General features: G+C 39.2%; 2 protein-coding genes across 3 annotated transcripts; one reads left to right on the top strand and one right to left on the bottom strand.

The window, feature by feature from the left end:
* Window positions 1-4,363: 4,363 nt before the first annotated feature.
* Window positions 4,364-16,269, top strand: stmn4 (stathmin-like 4). 2 transcript variants are annotated; one of them, XM_051409307.1, is made up of 6 exons: window positions 4,364-4,474; window positions 9,900-9,962; window positions 10,261-10,356; window positions 10,567-10,772; window positions 12,839-13,030; window positions 14,687-16,269. In XM_051409307.1, the coding sequence occupies exons 2-6, from the start codon at window positions 9,950-9,952 to the stop codon at window positions 14,744-14,746; spliced, it is 567 nt and encodes a 188-aa protein (XP_051265267.1). In that variant the 5' UTR covers window positions 4,364-4,474; window positions 9,900-9,949; the 3' UTR covers window positions 14,747-16,269. The 2 variants fall into 2 exon arrangements, with proteins under 2 accessions (XP_051265267.1, XP_051265268.1); XM_051409308.1 differs by lacking the exon at window positions 4,364-4,474 and adding an exon at window positions 4,746-4,769.
* Window positions 16,270-17,250: 981 nt separating this feature from the next.
* On the bottom strand, window positions 17,251-20,858 carry il17a/f3 (interleukin 17a/f3). The gene is made up of 4 exons (XM_051409309.1): window positions 20,664-20,858; window positions 19,811-20,016; window positions 19,538-19,681; window positions 17,251-18,425 (listed from the first exon to the last, which is right to left on the bottom strand). The coding sequence occupies exons 1-4, from the start codon at window positions 20,670-20,672 to the stop codon at window positions 18,296-18,298; spliced, it is 489 nt and encodes a 162-aa protein (XP_051265269.1). The 5' UTR covers window positions 20,673-20,858; the 3' UTR covers window positions 17,251-18,295.
* Between the last annotated feature and the right edge of the window lie 748 nt (window positions 20,859-21,606).

Here is a 21,606-nt window from a genome sequence, read left to right as displayed (position 1 = left end):
GGAACAATGTCTATAACTTTTTCTTCTCTCAAATTTGTAAGACGTTTTCTGTAAGACTATTCTTCCTTCAGTGTGATATTGTATGTTGCTGCATGATTTATGTTTTAGGTCTAAATGAAATAAAAAGATTAAAATAGGTTCTAGAATATAGTTCTGGAGTTACTCACCTACTTTATAGAGGAACAAATATGAACTGATTCGTGGAACACTTTTGCAATACATTGTAATCTTTGGGCTTGGGGGAAGGTATCCAGTATTTTTAAAGTCAGAAGGCTCAAGTCCAAGTTGTTTTGAAAGCTTTTTTTCATGTTATCAAGTCTAAAGTCATCAACTGTCTGACTCTAAGTCTGACTTGAGTTCACACCTCTGTAAATTCTGGGATACAAGCTTAAATGACACCACTAAATGATATTCTTACTCCAGAGCACCACTGCAGCATATTTGGCACTGTTGGGGATTGAAACTGACAATGTTACCATCTACAGACGACCTGTGAGCCAGCTGCCTGTATAGACCAAATGTAACCCATAACTCATGTTTTATTAATGCATGGGAATGTACAAAACGCCCGCAGACATCATACTCAAGACATATGTGCACATACACACAAATGCAGACGCACACTTTTCCTGGCATTCAGTGATTTCTCTCTCACTGTACTTGTCAGTTCCTTGTTCCCATGGTAACAGACTGTTCCAGACAGGCTGTCCTTTGACAAGAGTAACATGCACACGTCTGCACAGTAAAGGAGGTCAAGACAAAAATCTATTGTGGGACCAGCATTTAAAATATGGATTAAATATGTTTCTTGTGACTTATGATCAAATTGTGTTAAATTTGCCCTAAATTTAATGCATGCCATTGTTTGTTTTGTGATTGCATTAATGCAGACGGAACTTTACAGTTGTTTATAAGAGACCTGAACCACTTATCCCAGTTTTAGCTCAGCTAAGCAGTATCTAAGCCAAACTCTTCTATAGGTCAGGGGAAAGGGGATTACACTTCACTTTCTGCAGAAGTGGGTGTACTTGCTTTGTTTCCCCTTGATACCAGACCCTCGCTGTCAAAATCAATGCTAGTAAAAGCCCTTCAACTTCAATCAGATCACTCTGTAGAGTATTTTACCCGTAATCTAATTGCCCTGCAGTGGACACCTGCACGAGCACACACCGAGTCCGTCCACACGCACATTCAGAAAACTTTTTCACAATCAGTTTGGCACACACACACACAATTTGAGTAGAGTGAGTAAGGCTTGTAGCTAGATGGGATGATCTCATCCTGAGACACTGAGAGATGATGTCAGACTTTAGATCAGGCCTGCCGCTAAGCTACTGTAACTGTTTATGTTTTCATAGGCCACGAGGGCTCGCAGTGCGGGAGAGTGGCGAGGGTATGTGTAAGTGTGTGTTTGCACTTAAGTGCTTCAAGGATATGGCTTTTGACTGCTAAAGAGCAGTACATGCTTTATCTGCATCTGTTCTCCTTACATTTGTTCATGTATCTAAATCAGTTTCTTTCCTCAGTGTTGTGGGTCTGCAGAAATTTTAGATGTATTCCTTCTCGACAGAGAGACCTGGTTTGTCCATTTCTCTTCCTCATCCCACTACTCAGCTACTTTCATGTTTTGTGAAATGTGCGATTCCTCATCCTCCATCCCCAGAGCATTTTTTGAACCCACCCTCTCCTCCCAACTTCGCCCATGGGTGTTCCCAGTAAGCTCCCTCTGCTTCACTTGGTCTTCCCTCCTTATTCTTCCTCTGCTCTGGTCCTCCCTCTTATCTTTGTTCTCCCAGAATCACTGAAATAATCTGTTTGATCTTATTTCCTCTTCCTTAATTTCCTCACCTCCTTCTCCTCCTCTCACTCTTCCTCTCTTCTTTTTTTTCTGTCTCTCTCCCTGGTGATCTCATTTCCAGGATGTGTGTGATGTATAATGTCACACGTCGTTTACCGTCAGTGGTGGCTGGTGAGAGGAGAGGAGAGGAGAGGAGAGGAGAGGAGAGGAGAGGAGACAGCGACAACAGGACACACCCTAATGTGACCTCATGCATATCCCTCTCTCTCCCCCAGTGTTGTAAGCTCTTTCATCTCATGTGCCTGTGAACAGTGCGGTGACATCATGTTAGTTGTGTGAGCTGAATACAGGATCAAAGGGCGGCAACAACAGATACGTCACCTTAGCTTTGTTTGTCCTCTGTCCTCCAGCCATTTCTTTTTTTCTTATTTCCATTTTGTCGTTTAATATCGTTATTTTAATGATTTAATGATTATTTAGAAAAAGATTGTGATTTAAAAAGTTAAGTTTTCATTAATATTGGCAGATAGTTAATGGCAGCAGCTTCAGCAATGACAGAAATAGTCACATTCAGTACTGCAAAAAAAACTGCAACAGCAGGGTGTGTACAGACTCTCCAAGAGGCTTGAGCAAAAATCCCACAGTCCACCTCTACTGCATGCAGGATTAGGGTTACATTACACTATAGGGACACTGCCAAATTGTTGGTGCCCCAGGTGACATTAGGGTGGAAATGAAGCATTTTCCTGGTTGACTAATAATATTTCCTACAGCAGCTTGTGATACATGAAGACACTGGTAATTCAGTGACATTTAGACTTGTCAGGTAGTGTCAGAATATTCTTAAATGTGATTTTAATTTCAACTATAAGCCTATTAAAGGAGCAGCATGTAGTACATAGTGGCATCTAGTGGTGGAGTTGCAGGTTACAACCAACTGAATGCAGCTCGACTACCAGGCATGTTGAAGAAACTATGGTGGCCACAAAACTAGCAAAAAATGCGAAAAGGCCCTTTCTACAGCCAGGATTTGGTTTGTCCCTTCTGGACTACTGTAGAAAATGGCGATTCAACATGGCAGACTCCATAGAAGAGGACCCGCTCTCACTGTAGATGAGAACAGCTCATTCGAAGGCATTGAACACACAACCTTTCTTATTTTCAGGTGATTATACACTAATGAAAGCATATGCATAATATACACTCTCTCGTTTTTAAACTGGATGGTTGATGAGAGCTGTGAGAGTGAATCAAAAGAATAAAGTTGTGGGTTGCAAGTATTGAATTATTGATTATAGCAGCTTTAAATGCCTAGCACAAACACGTGCTCATCAAAACCGTCCAGAGCATTGTACCCCCTGTCAGAAAGTCAGATAACTTGTGAACTCATTCAGATTTCTCAAACCACTCATGACTCTTTTTTCTGTGGATTACCAAAGTGTGAAACTATGATCCCAGACCTCCAGGACCTACAAAAGCCTGCGGCAACTGGTTTGTGGTCATTTTATTATTGTGACTTTGTTTGAATGTTAGGGAGAAGGCAAAAACCGAAGCAAGAAATTAACTGGCACGAGAAGGGCCTTGAAGTGGATCTTGCTTTATTACTTGACTGTGAGCCCCTGTGTCAAAATGCAGTCATTATGTAGCTGATCTTCTGTGTACATGGTGCATATTCCTAAATGAATTTGTATCCAATCAAATTATCACACAGCAAAGCTGGGGGTATGTAATATTCCAGAAATAGCATCAAATGTAGCACAGGATATACACAACAATACACTATATAATATGAAAGAGAAATAAGATTGGCCTTAGCTGTATATCACAGTCATTATTATAACCATAGCTGAAAAAATCCTAGTAAAATAATAAACTGAAAATCACAAAACTCACGCCCGTTATGCTGCTTGTAGCTTATTAACATAGGCAACATCTAAACCTGAACTGTATATGTTAATTCCATAGCAACACTAATCATTATTTTGTGATAAATATGAACTGAGGGTTTTAAATAGTGGTAGAAATAGTAGTAAGTAGCAAATTAGCTGTAAAAGTACAGTAGTAGCAGTATTTGTAGTCTTATAATAACAAATATTCAACATAATGAACTGCATGTGCTTCACACTGCAAAAGGTTTTATACTTATTTTGGTTTTTTTTTTTACAGTTTACAGAAGAATCTAAATAATTTAGTGTCCTGCGTGCTTCCTTGCTGGGCCCCCTGCTGAGATGCACACAGACACAGACACACACACACGCAGACTACCAATCTCCGACAATTTCTCACACTACTTCACTCAACTCTCCCCATGCATAATAAACACACACACACACACACACACACACACACACACACACACACACACACACACACACACACACACAATCCCACACTCCTGCGCCATATAATAAAACAGAGATCCTACCACCCACCCTGCAGTACAACACAAAGAGCTGACAGCCCTCCCCCCATCCTTCCCCTCTCCTCTCATTGGCTGGGAAGCTTGGATGCTGGCAGTGTCTCAGACCAATAAGACATCTCCAAGGTGATGTCATGGAGGCAGCATTGATGCTGTTGCTGATGCTGTTGCCCGGTGCCTGTATCCGTGCAGCCAGACGGGGGTAACCGTAGTCACCGGTCCACCATCAGCAGCAGAGAAGACAAGGACAGAGGGGGGTGAGTCTGCATCGCAAAACACACAGCTACACACATCTGCATTTTACTTGTCTCACTTTGGTTGCTCAAGGTTAAGTTTTGTTGCATAAATGAAGGTTGCCTCTGTGTGTGTGTGTGTGTGTGTGTGTGTGTGTGTGTGTGTGTGTGTGTGTGTGTGTGTGTGTGTGTGTTTGCAAGGGAGTGTATTGGTAGGGTGTAATGGGGCGAGGGTGAGGATAGTGATGATGCAGTCCTACTGACAGGAGAGAGAGGAAAAGGGAGAGAGAGAGAACTCGGTGTACCCACAAACTGTATGGTGTGTAACCTGTCATTTATTATTGATCCTGCATATGTGCAGATGCAGCTTTGTGTCTGCTACTGGAAAGGAGAGAAAGAGAGTGGGAGAGGAAAATGAGGGGGTTTGTTCGTGTTTATCTGGAAAAAAGGTGTGTGTAGGTGAATGTGTGTGTGTGTGTGTGTGTGTGTGTTAGACAGTGCGGGGGAAAGGATGACAGAGAAAAGTAAATAATAAAATACAATATGGTGACAAATAGTTTATAAAAGTTCCTATTTGTCTTTATGTCGGGCTGGTTTTGTACTTGCTACGTGTCTTGTCTTCAGTGTTAATTTCACCATTAGCTACACTATGTTCCAGGTTTATTACTGTACTGTGTATAGTGTCTTTTTAAGTGCAGGTATCAAGGAAAAAATTTGTGAAAACAACAGTTTGCAAAAGCAATATCTGTAAAACCAACCAAGTGAGTCAAAATGGCTCATAAAAATGTCAGCTATAGATGGGTGTTATGCGCTAAATTTGACTAATCTTGATGTGCAAGGTATAGTGTGGGAAGTTTGGTGTGAATTTGTAGGCCGTTATAACTGCTCCTCCAATAAGAAATCAAATGATTACACTCAGAATATGAGTAAGAATAATCAGAGGTCTGTAAACATCATTAGATATGTTCAGCATCCCTGTAAATGTAATATTAATAACATTCTGTTTATTATATATGCATGAATGAATATGAAAATGTATATAAGTAGTACATCAAATACTGTGTCCATGGAAACAGAATCAATATGGGGGGAAAAACGTTTTGTTTTATTTTTCATTTTGACTTTAGCACTGAAGAACCCTGAAGGTATCAGTGCACTGCACTGTATGTGGAAAAATGAAAATGAGACATCCACGTTCAGAAAACCTGATATCTGCCAAATTACTGCTGGCACTGCAGAAAGTAAAATTACTAAGTATGGAACAAAATTGAAGTTTTCTTTATAATTATTATTTTTACACTTTGGTTTTTGTACAGATTAAACAAGTTTGATTTAACATCTGAATTAATGAGCCCGAGAGGTGCTGATTTTGTTACCTTCAGACAGAGCCAAGCTAGGTGTTTCCCGTGTTTCCAGTCTGCATAGCTAAGCTAACCGACTGCCTGATGTAGCTTTATAATTAGCACAAACACATGAAAGTGGCATCAGTCTTCTCTCTAACTCTCTGCAGGAAAGGAGATAAACGTATTTCCCAAAATGCATGATTTTTGTTTTGAGATTCAACATTTATAGATAAGACGAATCATTCAATATGCTTTTTATTTATCTTTCAAAACGCCAATTCATGTCATTATTTCATGTTCTGAAAACCATTATATTATTATATATTAGCCCAATTTTTGGAGACCACAAAAGGTAAATATTACCTTAAGCAAACATGGATGATGGTGATCTTCTGGGACAAAAAACCCATGAATATCATAAAATAGTATTATGAAAAACGTCCACTATGATACAACTGGCAAATATCCCATCAACATGACCCAAATGTTCCTCGAGTGTACCAAGGCCTTGCTCTCTCTCCTCCTCTTTCTCTCTCAGTATTGACACTACAAATGGAGCACTCTTACTCCTGCAGGAAGCAGTGCATTGATCTGCAGCCTGGGTGGTTTCATAAGATGAAACGCAACTGTGTTTGTGTGTGCCTGTGTGGATTCCAACAGTGTGGCAAAGTTTAGTGCCTGATTAGTATGTGTGCGCACAACTGTGTATTTCAATGTATCTGTGCGTATGTCGCATGTGTCTATATATGCACAAGTGTGTGACCTTGTGTGTGTGTGTGTCCCACTGGGAACCGTGTCAGGTGTGCTCCGCACTGTAATGAGACGTCTCTCCTCCACCTTCTCTCTATGTCATAGGTTGTCTCATTAGTACACTTCTCTCACTCTCTGGAGCTCACTACTCTTCAGGCATTTTACATGCTGACATAGCTTAGAATGTAAAATAGATAGATAGATAGATAGATCGATAGATCGATAGATCGATAGATAGATAGATAGATAGATAGATAGATAGATAGATAGATTATTTGCTTTCTCTCTGGAAGTTACATGTAAATATTGATACTAGATTAGCCTAGCTTAGCATAGAGACTGGAAGCAGAGGTAATACAGCGTACCTTTCTCTGTCCAAGTTTCAAACAATACCAAGTCCTCTGAAGCTTGCTAATTCACATACAAATGAGCTTAATAGTTTATACATTTCCCAGTAGCTTTCAGGTCATGAATGTATTAGGGGAGAACTGGATACAGCATTTAAGGCGTGGCTCCATTCGTTCTTATGGAAGCTGCTCAGTGGCACACGCCAAAAAACTTTAGAGCTTCGGAATTTAATTGTGCGGCTCTTCTAGACTTTACAAGTGCTATCAAATTGGATCAAATTCTGATTGTGAAAGTCATTTTGCAGGGGTTGTGATGCTTAAAAAAATGCATCCACTGTTTTCAGTAGTGAGCTACTTCCAATATGGGGTAGCGCAATTAGCTTAGCCTAGCATAAAGCCAGGAAACATGGGGAAACAGTTAGCCTGGCTCTTTCCAAAGCTCCGAAATACACCTACCAACCCAAGTAAAGCTCACTATTATTTTGTATCTTGTTTTTCATTTTGTGTTCAATTTGTGTGTTTCAATAATGCACTGTAATATTTATTACAACCAGCTGAGATTCTACACAGAAGTGCCAGGGTGGATGAATAAACAGTTGCTAATCAAGAAACTCCCAGGGGAGTATGAGCTGCATTTATATACTTACATGAATATATTTAGCATTATGTCCAATGTTGCCTTTGATCCAGCCGTACTGCAACCTATAGCTGTCATGATAATGCCGCGAGCATGCTGACCTTCAGTAACATGAATGCTGTGAATGGAAAAACACATTTTAAGATCTTTAAATGCATTGACTATAGATTTTCTTTCTTTGAGCAGTTTCTTTTTTGCCATTAAGTTTCTATATGGCCAACAATGCAAACTAACAGTACATTTAAAAAAAGAGGGTAAAATATTATCTTTTGCATGTAATGCATTCCTTCTCTGAATGTAGGCAGAATGATTACGAGTATATATTCCCGTATGACTGCCACATATGCTGTTTGGATGAGAACCCTATCTTAGAAGATGAAGGGGAGGGACAGGTGGGACGTTTGGGCATTCTGGCAGACACATCCCATCACAGATGTTTGATTAAATTAGGCCAACATCAGGCACCACTGGCACTGTGAAGGAAATCTGTTTTATGAAGTTCAAGACTTCATTTGCTCTCTAATATTACTGATCAGTCTGTTTACCTCTACTCCTGATTCTTGTGGGTGTCCACATGATGAGAGCGTTTATGATACAGGATCCAAGAATTAGAGCAAAACTTAATTAGTGCGTGCACTCAGCTGTGAAAAGGTCAACGAACTGTGCGGGACACTCCTGGATTCTCACATGATGAACGTCTCCAATTAGCTGACCACATGTATTCAGGTGTTCAAGACCTTTGCGTATTTGTTCATATAATTAAGTCTGAGCCGCAGTGATGCAGAAAGTTCTGTCCATCTGTTTTTAACTTGACTTGCGATAATGGTACAAGTTTGACTCGTTGAACTGAATAGAAATAGGAGAGTGTGGATAAGGAAAACTATCATGGCTCCTTCTCACTATAACCATTTCACTAGCTTCGAAAATCTAGAGTGACCGATGTACAGCATCTCTCAGATGTTCATCAATTCAGTGTTGATGACATCATCTGTCAGACAGGCGACAGACAGACAGAGAGACAGAGAGACAGAGTGATAGCAGGTGGTGGACGGTCTGGTGAGATGGTTCATTACTTTGCTGCCTCTCTTCAGCTTGATTCAATCACTGTTTGAATTCAATCTGAAATTAATTATATTATTCTCGAATTTCAGTCAAACATTAATGAGTATTATCTGATATCATATGCAGCCCACAGTCAGTATCACAGAGACATATTTGCTTCAATTACAGTGCATATTGCTGTACGGCACTGCTTCAAGGTTTGAAGTGCATTTTCAGCTGGTGGTGAAACAGGCTTGTGTCGTGGTCGATGCCTCGCCTTCTTATTTATACCTTCCTCTTCCATTCTTGCATCCTCTCAAAGATTTACAGCTGCTTCTCCCACTTGTGTCACAGCTGTGATTCGCTGCAAAACAGAGGGCCCGGAAGAAAAGAAAAAGAAAGAAGAACAAAATATTTTTAAGTCCCCCTCCACTCTAAATGTGTTTTGCTTATTCCCCTCCACTTGGATGTTTGAGCTTCACCATGTAAAATGATGCATGTTCGGAGTTTGACGGTAGAAGGCTGTTCCATCTGGTAAATGGGGGAGGTCTCTCACTGTAAATAGTATGTGCTGTTCAATCTATCAGTGTTTTTTTCCTTTGCAAATCAAAAAACCAAAGTGGAAACACCATTAATTGCAAAGAAAGTCCAAATATGGCCAAAAACGTTTGGCTGAGATGTTGTATTGGTAAAATCAAGTTTTGTTTGAGGTTTGATTGGTTCGCATCTGCTTCGTCTGGTAGAGCCTTCTTCTTCTGCAGTGGTTTAATTGCACCTGACTGGGCGCACTTAAAAAATTAGCACCATCAACTGTTTTTCTTTTAAACACTGTAAAAATGTTTCACTAAATTTGGAATAAAATGTGGCTATTAAGTAGGAGACATATTTTGAGTGTAGTAGTTTTGAAATGAACAATATATATGAATCTATTTTCATATATTCTGGATTTTTTAATGAGGGAAAATGAAAAGATGTAATTTTACAAAGTAATGTAACTTTTTTTAGTGATGATGTCTTTTCATTTCTTTTTTACGTCATTGGATTGATTTTCCCAGCCTGTCGAGGTATTCAAAGTGACAAACTCTCCTTGGCAAGAATTACCCTCTGTTCTGGCCCACATGAAGTCTTTGAAGCAGAGCTGTTCTCTCATTGGTCGAATTAAACCTTAGTGGGAGGTGCTTAAAGCAAGGACTCTGCAGCCTGTGGTCTATTTCATTTTCTCCTTAGCCACCTCTTCTCAAATTCATTATATGACCTTTGAAGTTGCTTCATTCAGTCCTTCCCCTCCGTCTCTGTCTCTGTCTCTGTCTCTGCATGTCTTTCCCTGACAGACTGAGAAGGATCTTCAGCATCCCTGGAGAGTTACATACGCAGTGAGAAGATGACTCTGGCAGGTAAATGCAGCCACAGCAGAAAGTCGCACACCTCACAGCTCCCCTTTCCTATACTGTACACACTGCTTATGATTGCATTGTGGGAACAAGCGCTTTCTTATTATCTGAAGCACATATCTTGTCATTATTATGACTGGTATAATTACATAATGAGAAAGACCAGTCACTGCCACTGAAAAGGAGAATTACATCATTAGCCCTTAAATGCTTGTTCATCATTTAGTTTGAGTCAACACAATGTCAAGCATAACAGAACAAGCCTGTGTTTGTGTGTCTGTGTGCCTGTGTGTTTCCTCAGCCTACAAAGAGAAGGTCAAAGAGCTCCCCCTGGTGTCTCTATTCTGTGCCTGCCTGAACCCACAGACTGCAGAAAAACCTACATACAAGGCAGAAGGTAAAAATAAACCACTTTCACACCTGTTAATAATCATATAGGGGCATATTATAGCCAGAATGGGCACTAGTCATTCTGGGAAATGTAGAAACTAAAGCAAATACATATAAAAGGACTATAATTGAATATTGATGATGATGTGTAACTTCCCTGTATTAAAACTTCATTGTAAATAAATAATCTAAACATGGCCACAATCCAACACCACAGATGCGGTGGACCTGGGCTGGTGCGTCATCAAAGACGTGGAGGTGATCGAGCTGAACAAGCGGGCATCAGGCCAGGCCTTCGAGGTCATCCTCAAGCCCCCGTCCTTTGACGGCGTGCCAGACCTCAACACCTCCATGCCGCAGCGCCGCGACCCGTCCCTGGAGGAGATCCAGAAGAAGCTGGAGGCTGCCGAGGAGAGGCGGAAGGTGAGGGGAAGAAGGGGGCAGGGTTGGGTATTTCGTATCAACACAAGAAACCAAACTGGACATGCCCTAACCCTAAACTATAACCCTAATCCTGGCTATTTGTAGTTCATTCAGGCATTGTCAAACATCTGACAGCGCTCTTTGTGGACAGCATGATTTATCAACTCGGGAGAAAAAGGGTGGAAATGGATGAAAGGAAAGAGGGAGTTCGAGTTGATGGAAAGGAAGGGAGGAAACACAAGCAGAGGGAGCGGTGGGGATGAAAAAAGGGACATGAAAGCACAAGGGCAATCATGCAAGGACGCACTCACAATGGCTCATATTCATCAAGCAAAGGGGATGTTAGGGAGAGGGGAGGAAGGGAGAGGGGAAAGGTGAGAGGAGAGAAATAATAGCTGGCACAGGGAAAGTGTCCTGCAACAGAATGGTCACAAGACATCTGCAACATCAGATGTTTCCATTAATAATCGTTTATTCGGTGCGTTAAAGGCCCTGGCAACTTATTTTCAGAGTCTCTTCTCACTATAAGTAATGGAGTTCTACATGAAAACACTTTTTTCTGCCAAAGTCAAAAGTCTTTTATTTCTTTTACATTAGAGATTTCTGTTTTGTTTTTATTTTCGCTGGTTGGAAGTGGGCTTAGCTTGAAAAAGGTGATGTACTTGCGTGCGCCAATCAGGATTTCACTGCATTTGAATCAGATTCTGATGAGTTGTTGGTGGGAAGTTTTGCTACTGTCAATCAATCTGATAAAATACAGTCATGATGCTGATAGTTCAGGCCATCACATACTGGTACCTCACGTAACGTCACGACCACGCCTCTTTTTAGGGGAAAACCAAAGATTCTATAGATTTTGACACAATTTGAAGTGTGTTTGGATTACAACTTTGACTGGTTTCTATACATTCCTTTCATATTAAACAAACTTTCATTTAGTGGACATGTCCAATAATGATTTTGTGGCCTTGCCTGAACCTGGGTGTTTGTGATACCTTGATAAAATAAGGCTGATTGATCGTCATGCCCGTCTTTCCCCATCCAAGTGTATCAGTGACCCAGCACGGTGGCCAGACATTGCTTATCCAGACATATACATATTTGATCAAATCACCAGATTGGGCTAAGCATTGTCTGTATATAACCAACCTAATAATAGTCAACTGTTTGATTGAGGCCAGGCTGAGATTTTGTTGGAGACAACAGTCACTGATGCTGCTGTACTGTATGACTGTAGTAGCCTCCCACTCAAGCTACTATCCATCAGTAGTAACTGTCACCATCATCATTTAACTATTTACCACACTGACAGTGAATATTCATGTATCTTATGTGCCTCAAATCTCAGTCTGAAAGCCTGGGTTATTAATATTCAGAATTATTTAAATGATAGAATCTAAGATCTTTCTTTTGAAATTTGCCATCACCACTCCGGTTTTGAATTTTATACTTAATAATTCACATAACATAGCTGGTTAGAAACATGAATTAGGATGATAGTTAATTCATAATTAATATTTATTACTTATTCTTGGCACAAAAATATGTTTAGCTAATCTTGACTCACAGTAGTTTCTCACGTTGCAAGAAAGCACGTTTCTTTTTAAACTTTGATTGTGTTTTTTCAGTCATGACATACTTGAAGCCACTGTTTTTTTAGGGGCTTGAAATCATACTATCGTGCCTATATTCAGTCAGCAGTAATATAAATGACTTACTATTTCCTGAGGCGGTGGTCATATCTACTGCAATACATACAAACACACGCCCAAGAGACAAGTAAACAAACACATAACTTTACACACTTTATCCCTTGTGCCTTTCAGAGAAGGAGCATTGGGTTTCTTTTACATGCTAACATATGTTTCACCTGTATTTTAATCTATGCAACACATTTTCTGAGGTGTGACAGGTGTCTGTATCCTCTGCAAACCCACTCAAAGACATAACAACTACAACCTTAAAACCCTAAACACAACCCGCTGTTAATGGTAACCTCGTTTGCTATTTAACAAAGGTGAAAATTGTCCACTGATCAACATTTGCTGGTCTCTTTCGTCCTTTAGTGCCAGGAGGCCGAGCTGCTGAAGCACCTGGCGGAGAAGAGGGAGCACGAGCGTGAGGTGATCCAGAAGGCCTTTGAGGAGAACAACAACTTCATCAAGCACGCCAAGGAGAAGCTCGAGCAGAAGATGGAGGCCAACAAGGAGAACAGGGAGGCCCTGCTGGCTGCCATGCTGGAGAGGCTGCAGGAGAAGGTACTGGCCAGTTGATGAATTATTTCTAACCTTTGTAGAGAGCTTGTAAGGGGATCCAGGTCCGAAGGATTCTACACTGTTCTCAAAAATCGAGGGTGTAACACTTTAAGAAAAGTTCACTCTAATACACAATAAACATTGTTGGCAATGTCCCTTTCATTTCTGACAAATAATGATGGGTTTTAAAATAGAGAAAGTTGATTGTCTAAAATGTAAATGCATCACATATTTAAATCAGTCCCTCAGTCTAGACTTACCAGGAAACTCATGATAGAGACAGACATATCAAGTTTCCTCCAACAGTTTCGCTATTTTTTTCTTGCCTGGAAGCTCTTACTGTTTTAGTATCACTAAATATGTCCAGCTATCTACTGTATACTGTAACCCAGTCCTGAGAATTTAATTTTAGTGCAAAAAGTCACATTTTTCCTGCCCGGTCTAAACTTGATCTTTTATGCACTGGCAGCGTGACTCTTAAAGGAACGACACAATTTTTTAAAAACATGCTTATTAGCAAACTACATAGCTTTTTAAGAATGGAGCTTGTGCCAGGAGATTACCTTAACTTTAAAGGCTGAAAAAACTGTAAACCATATAGATTTTACACTTCTGACCTTTTTCACATCAGCCATTTTAACATGTAACTATTATATGTCAAATAGCTGCTGTGAAAAAGGTCTATTAGTTAATCGGTTTTAGAGGCATAGGTAGTCGTATTTTTGAACTTTGGAGAGAGCCAGGCTACCTGTTTTCTCTGTTTCCAGTCTGTATGCTAAGCTAGGCTAATTGCCTCACAGCTCCAGTTCCATCTAACTTTCAGAAAGAAAGCGACTAAGAGAAGATGTCTTTTCCTTTCAATTTCTACAAGTTTTTGGAGGTTGTGTGTCATCATTTTTAAAAGAATAGTTTGACATTTTAGGAAATGCACTTATTGCCCTTCTTACTAAGACTAGAGATGAGACTGTCCATAATGCCACCAGACAGCTAACATAGCTTAGCATAAAGACTGGACACAGAGAAACTAGCCCGGCTCTGTCCAAAGGTTTGAAAAAAAAAAACTACCAGCACTTCTAATGCTGAATAATTACTTATGCCTCATTTGTCCAATCTGTAGAATAAAACACAACAAGTATAAAAATGCCAATTTGCTAAATTTCATGTTTGTACTATTTCTTATGGCGGAACCAGTTGCCAAGCAACCAGCAACTTTGTGCCAGGCAAGAAATAGTCATTTTTACAGCTCCAGCTACACATTTACCATACAGACATGAGAGTGGTATTGATCTCATCTAACTCAGCAAGAAAGAGAATGAGCATATTCTCCAAAATGTCAAACTTTTCCTTTAACCAGCACTGTTTTATTGAGACCTGAAATGTTATGATTTCTTGAGTGCAAATGAGGCCAGCTTTCAGTGTCATAAACTAGGCTTGCATTTCTATTTTAACATTGTTCACAAGCTTGATCAGTAATCATTAATATTGCATGAGGTGGAAAAGAGTTTTTAGTTGTCCCCACTGTATCATTCCCCTGTTCAAATCTTTATTAACAGTTGCTGAGCTGTTGCCTTGTTCTGTGGGCATCTCCCACATTAATGCTAATGCATTCATGAATGCTAATGACTCCGATGTTGCTGTGTCTCTGTGTTTGTCTGGCAGGACAAACACGCGGAAGAAGTGAGGAAGAACAAGGAGATGAAGGAGGAAGCCTGCCGGTAGATGAGTGGAACCGGGGACGAAGAGAGAGAAAGAGCAGGACTGGGAGTTTTTTGAGTCAGTATAAAAATAAAAAATGGAAATGAAAACAGTGCAGGAAAGAAAAAAAAAGAACTTAAAAACAACTCGAATAAAAGGGAAAAGGCAAGTTTTCATATTTGATGTATGCTGTAACGATTCTGAACAAGCTGTAAAAAGTTTAGCCAACTCTTGATGTTGAAATTCAAAGAGAAATCTTTCTCTTTTTTCTAAAGGGAAGTGGGCAGGGGGGTGGGGTGGCATCAAAACAAACAATTAAATCTTTTTAAAGAGGGTCTGCAGTGGTGGTTAGGCAAGCAATGAACACTGCATCAAGGCGAGAGGAGGTACAAAGCTAAATCACAGCTCTCTCATTTCTGCAGTTTCTTCAGCCAGAAAGCAGGAAATTATAACTGCCTGCATGATATTTGAGCAGCGTTAACTGAGCTGTGCTTTTATGCTGTTGGTTGTATCAGAAATTGTCACTGAATGCTACCAATTTGGCAGCAACACAGCCAATTACACTGTTTCTTTCATATTAGGCTGTAACTATGGAGCAGGGAGTTGTAATATAAATTTTTACCTCATGAAACATGAATAAAAGGTGTGATGTGCTTGAAAAAAAACAAAGATGTAGTCACATTAAGTACAAATCAAAGCTAAGAGTCTTCTCCAGTCTCTGATTTACAGGATTATTACCAGTTAATACACATATACAGAACGGAACACTCAAGCTTCTGCTGTTTCCGAGTTAAGAATAAAAATTGATTTCCCTAGCTCCACCGCTCTCATGGTAATTCTTCACTGCGCCATTTTTGGGACCGTTCGGGCCTATCTGGGGACGTCTGCGTGTGCTAAACTATGGTTTATGAATATAAAATGAAGCTTTTGTTTCTACTGTGCTCTAGGCAGGGGAGTAAAAGAAAAAAAAAGCTTGAACAGGGATGACGCTCTGCTGTATTCTGCCACTTTCAGGCTGTTTGTGAAACTTTAACTGTAGTGTAGTTGTAGATCAGTGACATGCATTTGAGTCCCTTAGATTTAGAGCACTGATTGCACTCTTGTTTCATTAAGCACAACTCAAAAGCACATATGCATACATGAAGGATGAGGAATATATACAGCATAAACAATAACATCACAAGGAGGCAGTGGTGAGTGGCTAGTTCAGAATTTGGACTTTTTGGTGACATTTGGTTTTGAAAGGATGAGTTTGGGGTTTTGTGGCTAAGGAGCAGTCTCCCTTTGCTTTGGCATGTGTCACTGTGCTCTGATTGTCAGTTTATGATTTTCAAGGGAAATTTAAACCTAAAAGAGTAAACAGAACGATGAAATTTGCTCGAGTTGTTGAGTCATACTGACTTGATTGAAATGTCTAAAATGTTTGCACTGTAGCAGGGGAGTCGTAACATGGGGTTTGTACTCGCTGTAACTGTGTGTTGTGTATATCTTCAAGGCTGGATTGATTGTATCTATTTGGCATGGTCAGTAAAAACAGCTTGACTGAACTCACACTTTCCTCTCGTTTTCTTATCATTTTTTAGTATAATCTTTTTCATGCACTTGTATACACACACAAAGCCCTTAGTTCCACTAGCTCCCTTTATGAGATTATTTTTTTATGTTCAGTCATTCACATCCATGAAACATAATTAGACCATAAAACATGACATAAATATGGATTAGCATGATTTAAACATGGGAATATATAGTGTTAACTTTTACAAAAAGAAAACGAGTTACAGATATATATCTTATTAGTCATTGCATGAATATCTTTTAAATTGGTAATAATAAATTAGTCCAGTGTTTCTCAAACGTTTTACTCCACGTATCACCTCAGTAAATATTAGGCTCTTCAAATACCCCCATTATGATGGATATTAAAAATATAGTAGCATAGGCTGACCTTATTCAGCTATTGACAGTGCATGAGTAAAGGAATTTGATTCATCACACTGGGTTCATAATTCTTCAGAGAACTAGCAATTTCTCCTACACAAGAGACAGGACTGTTTCCTGAACGGAACCGGTTAAAGAACCAGAGCTAATTTGGTGGAATTTCAAAATCATTTTACCTTCACTTACTATCTTGCCATTACATTTCAGCTCGTGACGAATCGTGAACATATGCACACGTGCTACATGTGTGAACATCACCACGTAGCAGGTTGACAAAATATTACATTTCAGTGATTTCATAGTATTTTCAATCGAAATGTTGCAGTATTTGGACAGTATTATATGTTTTTAATTAATACATTTAAAAAGGTCAATTTATTTCATTAAAAGAAACATTTTTTTACATCTGGAGGCAGCTAGCTTACCACCATTGATATGATAGTTTGAGAATCAGTGAATTAGACCATAAAAAAAAAACTTCAGTTTTTTTGTTCTATTTGTTGCTAATTAGATCTATTCTAAATAGTATTTTACAGCACAATTAGACATCAAAGTTGGGATAAAAACTTTAATAAAGCATGTTGATATTGTTTACAATAAAATAAGAACAGGTTTATTATCAGATATGAGTTCAAAACAACCATGAATCAAAACAGAAATAAAATTAGACAAAATGTAAAAACATACAGATACCCCAACAATTTATATTACCATATGCAAATATATATTTTGAACAACATCCCTTTCAAGACTCCTATCCGGAGAAAATGTTTACAACATATCAGGCAATTGAAAATAATAAAAATAATAAAATAATAATATAATTAATAATAATAAAAACCGTTGCCGGCAGGCTAATGGCTAATATGCCATCAAGTGGAGACATGCTAAATAAAAAACAGTCAAAACAAAGGCCCTTTCACATTAGCAATAAAATGAAATAAAAATAAAATATCATCCTGTAGCGTTTGCAATAATCCATTGGGCTTGAACAAAACAACCAATCGGAGCCAAGAAAGGCGCTTTGGGTTGGAGGCTTGAAGATAGTTGTCTGTTGAGTCTCAGTCCCAAGGTCCCAAAGCATCTGTATACCGACCTGGGAATGAGACTCAGCAGTCAACTATCTTTCTTGGCTCTGATTTGTTGTTTCCATTCAGGCCCAGTGGATTCATGCAAATTCCATTAGAAGCACTAGAATGAGTCAGAGAATTTCTTCACAGACAGAGTGTCTGTCTCCCCAGGGGGGGCTCCAAATTGTTTCAAGGGAGGCTCAGTGAATGGAATTGAAATAATATTACAGTAGTTATCAAATGGAGATCACATAATTGCCCAAATTAGTGTGTGATCTGGTTAAAGAGAGAGTAGTTTTGAAGTTTTTTTCCTCTTTCCCAGAGTCAGAAACTAACTAATGTTGTAGGACAGACCTTTTTTAAGTATTTGGTGTAGTCTGAAGTTATGTCAAACAGCAAAATTAGACTATCTTGGCTCAATTGTTGAGTATCTACGGGATCAAATAACATAATCGTTATATCATAGACATCCAGGCACTGAGCAAAACTAAGCAACAAAACTAAGGTTCCTCTGGCCTACAGTATACTGAAAGAGTTGCTAACACCACAAGGTTCCTGTGTGTTACAGATGGGGTACGACAGCAGGCCTCACACAGGTACAGCCCACTGTTATCACCTCCGTCCCCAGTTTGAAATAATACTTTTTCCTTGGTTTCCCCCCTCTGCTGTTGTTGCGCCTTTGCCTTGGGACTCTGGAGTGGGATGGGGAAATTGGTGAGGGTTAAACCTACACAGATGATGTCATTTTAAGATCATATTTTTAAATGAAATCAATTTGGACTGTAGTGGATGTGACAAGAGTGGACAGGGAAGATACAAGCAGAAGTCAATCTAATTCAATTCGGTTTGGTTCCATACACTTTAATACAATAATACAATAAAACAGACTGAAGTTATCGTTCGTCCCGACTTCTATCAAGCTGCTGAACTCCAATACTAAAGCATAGTGCAATAGGGCAGTGTGTAATAAACAAACCAGCACCATAACACTTTAATTCTTATAGTTTCTTACAGTCTCTTTTTAAGCTGCCACATTGTCAGTGTTAAAATGTAGTGTCTTCCATGTTTTAAGATGTTTTTATGTTGTTTCTGTAATTTTCTTTTAATTGTTTTTTTTTATGTGTGTCTGTTGTTGAGGTATGCTTGTTTTTGTGAAGCAACAAACTGTTTATTCTATTCTATTCTAAGCGCCAAACCCTTCATACAGTATCCGTTAGTCAAACAGAAAGAAAACTGCCACCACTGCCTCTGACACAAACATTTCCAAGTGTTTTAAGTGTTTTTGTCATGCATACCAAGTCCTGAGTCTGTGCAGAGCCTAACCACAGTGTCTGACACTAAATAATGAACATCAGATTACTTTTGGTTTTCATATTCCCACTTCCTCAAACCACAATGAAGTGACTTTCCATCTGAGTATCAACAATGCACCCCATAATGTTTCATTAATAAATGTAAAAAAAATGAAGTTGAATATAAGATCTGTTCTTGTACTGTCAAAATCCTATTCAGCTCCTGGAAAACAGTAAATCTACACCTCACGTTGTGCTGTATATATATAAAGGTCCAGTGATAAAAACAAATCTTTAAAACAACAATGTGCCTTTTTTTTAGCTGAAATATAATTTAAGTCCCACCCGGCAGCTTGATTCAACAGGAAATACATCAGATTAAGAGAGATAAATGCTCTCTAAATTACTTTTCACTTCCATTGTTAGGCTGACCCAATACTGTAGTACTTTAACTTCAAGCAGAAACAAAAACTGCTTCATTAACTGCTTTTAAAAAGACTGCAGTGGCTCACCTGTGGAGGACTAGGACCTGGTAGTAGATAGGTTTAGCCACCAAGCCTGCGTCCTCTCCTTCTCCCTGCAAACTCAAACAGCCGGAGGTCAGGCATTTAGCATGGGATATCCGCCTAGGCAACCGAGATGCTATGCAGGATTCTCTGGAGAGGGAGGGAAAACAAATGCATTCATAACTGGGATTCCAGGCTTTAAAATTACGAAACTGACCAAACCCGTCACACTGCTTTGAAAAAGGCTTTAAGGGCCTCCTGACTTCAGCGATGCCTTACTTGTACGTCCATGGTGACAGAGACATGTTGGCGATGGTTGAGGACGACATGATGCCAATCTGAGGCTGCACTGAGGGATCCAGGACCAGTCTCCCTATGCTGCCCTTCAGTTTGGTTCTACGCCCCAACTTCACAGAGACCTCCTGGTCTGTCCTGGTGGTGTGCAACAGTGTGGCCAGGCCCAGCACCAGCAAAGCTCTCAACACCTAAACATAAGAACACCAGGCAGGCCAGAGGCAATTAAAGCAAACAGCAGCTAAAGAGAAAAAAGGGAATAAGGAGAAGATTTATGTAATGGCAACTACCTGAGGAATGAATAAGTAAGTATTATTGAGAATAGAAAAGTACCTGCCAAACCATGTGTCTATGTTTAAAGATCCCCTCCAAACATAAATCTACATATAAACAAAAATGTGTGTAAATAATAAATCTATTGTAATAATGTAATAAATAAATATAAAAGTAAATAATATTATTTTAATAAGGCTCTGCCTCTCTTTAAATGACTCAGTGTGTGTTTATCTTCGTACTGCTGTTTTGTTCTGTTTCTACTCCATACCACAATGTGTGGTAAATAAAATCTGAACTCTGAAATTAATGTGCGAATGTGTGGACAGTATACATGATGAACATTCACACTCTGAAAACCTTATTAACTACAAAAGAAGTCTCACTTTCATTTGCTCACCAATTTTAAGACCCACAGCATGAAATTTGGATTAAAAGATTAAACGGTACACAAATGTTTCATAAAATCAGCACATGCCTCATTAAGTCATATAAATATTTAAGGCACCCTATGGGAAGTAAACTCATGATAAGAGTGAAAGATGAGCACAGTGGCCCCACTCACCGGCTTCATGACTGTGTCGTCCTGCCTGCAGAGCCCAGACTTTAGTTGTGAAGCACCGCTCTGCTGTCTTGGTGCGTCTACATTCTCTCTGTGTTTATATGCAGGCTGACTGTGTTTGTGCGTGCTGGCGAGATCTGTGGTGCATTTCCGTTATGACTGTCAGTGATTTTAAAGATAAATCTGTAAATACAATAATTGCTTGTGGTCATCATTTCTTTGTTTGTCTGGGTCTATTTACATCTGCATCATTACAGCATATACATGTCAAACATACAGAGAACAAAATTATCTGAAAAAGGCATTCTTAGCAGAGGTGGAATGTAATTAAGTACAAATGCTTAGGTAGTTCTTTCAAGTATCTGTAGTTTGAGTTATACTTTTTCTGACAACTTTATACTTTTACTCCCAACATTTTTACACAAATATCTATACTATCTGCTTCTTACATGTTCTAATTGAAGAGAATTATTGATTTTTATCTTTATTTTGCATCACTGCACACTTTCCAAACATCAAGACCGGTGCATGTCACACATGACAGACATAAAACGGCAGAAACAACATAAAAGATGTGAAAGAGAAGAGAGTGAGCCTTTACCCTGTTAGAAGTTTCAGTTAACTTTGCATAGAAACAGCCGGTAGAAATGTCCTTCAGAGAAACCAAGAGAGTACGTTTTACTTTTATATTTTCAGTACATTTCAGAGCCTGTACATTTTCACTTTTAGTTGAGTAAAGAAGTTGAATCAGAACTTCTACCTTTACCAGATTGGTTTTTTTTACACTACCTGCGTAACTTATTTACCTACTTGAGAAAAGGATGTGTGTACTTTTGCCATTTCTGAGTCTTACACTCAAATAAAAAATTACAATATTCATGCAGATCTTTGCACTTTCTTTTTGATGTTGTCTTAAAGCTGAACTTTTCACCCCATTGTGACCTTA

Source organism: Dicentrarchus labrax, unplaced genomic scaffold (genome assembly GCF_905237075.1).
Source record: "Dicentrarchus labrax unplaced genomic scaffold, dlabrax2021, whole genome shotgun sequence".
In the NCBI taxonomy this organism is placed as follows: domain Eukaryota; kingdom Metazoa; phylum Chordata; class Actinopteri; family Moronidae; genus Dicentrarchus; species Dicentrarchus labrax.
The sequence above is the reverse complement of the archived record's forward strand: the minus strand, read 5'-3'. Positions and strand labels throughout refer to the sequence as shown.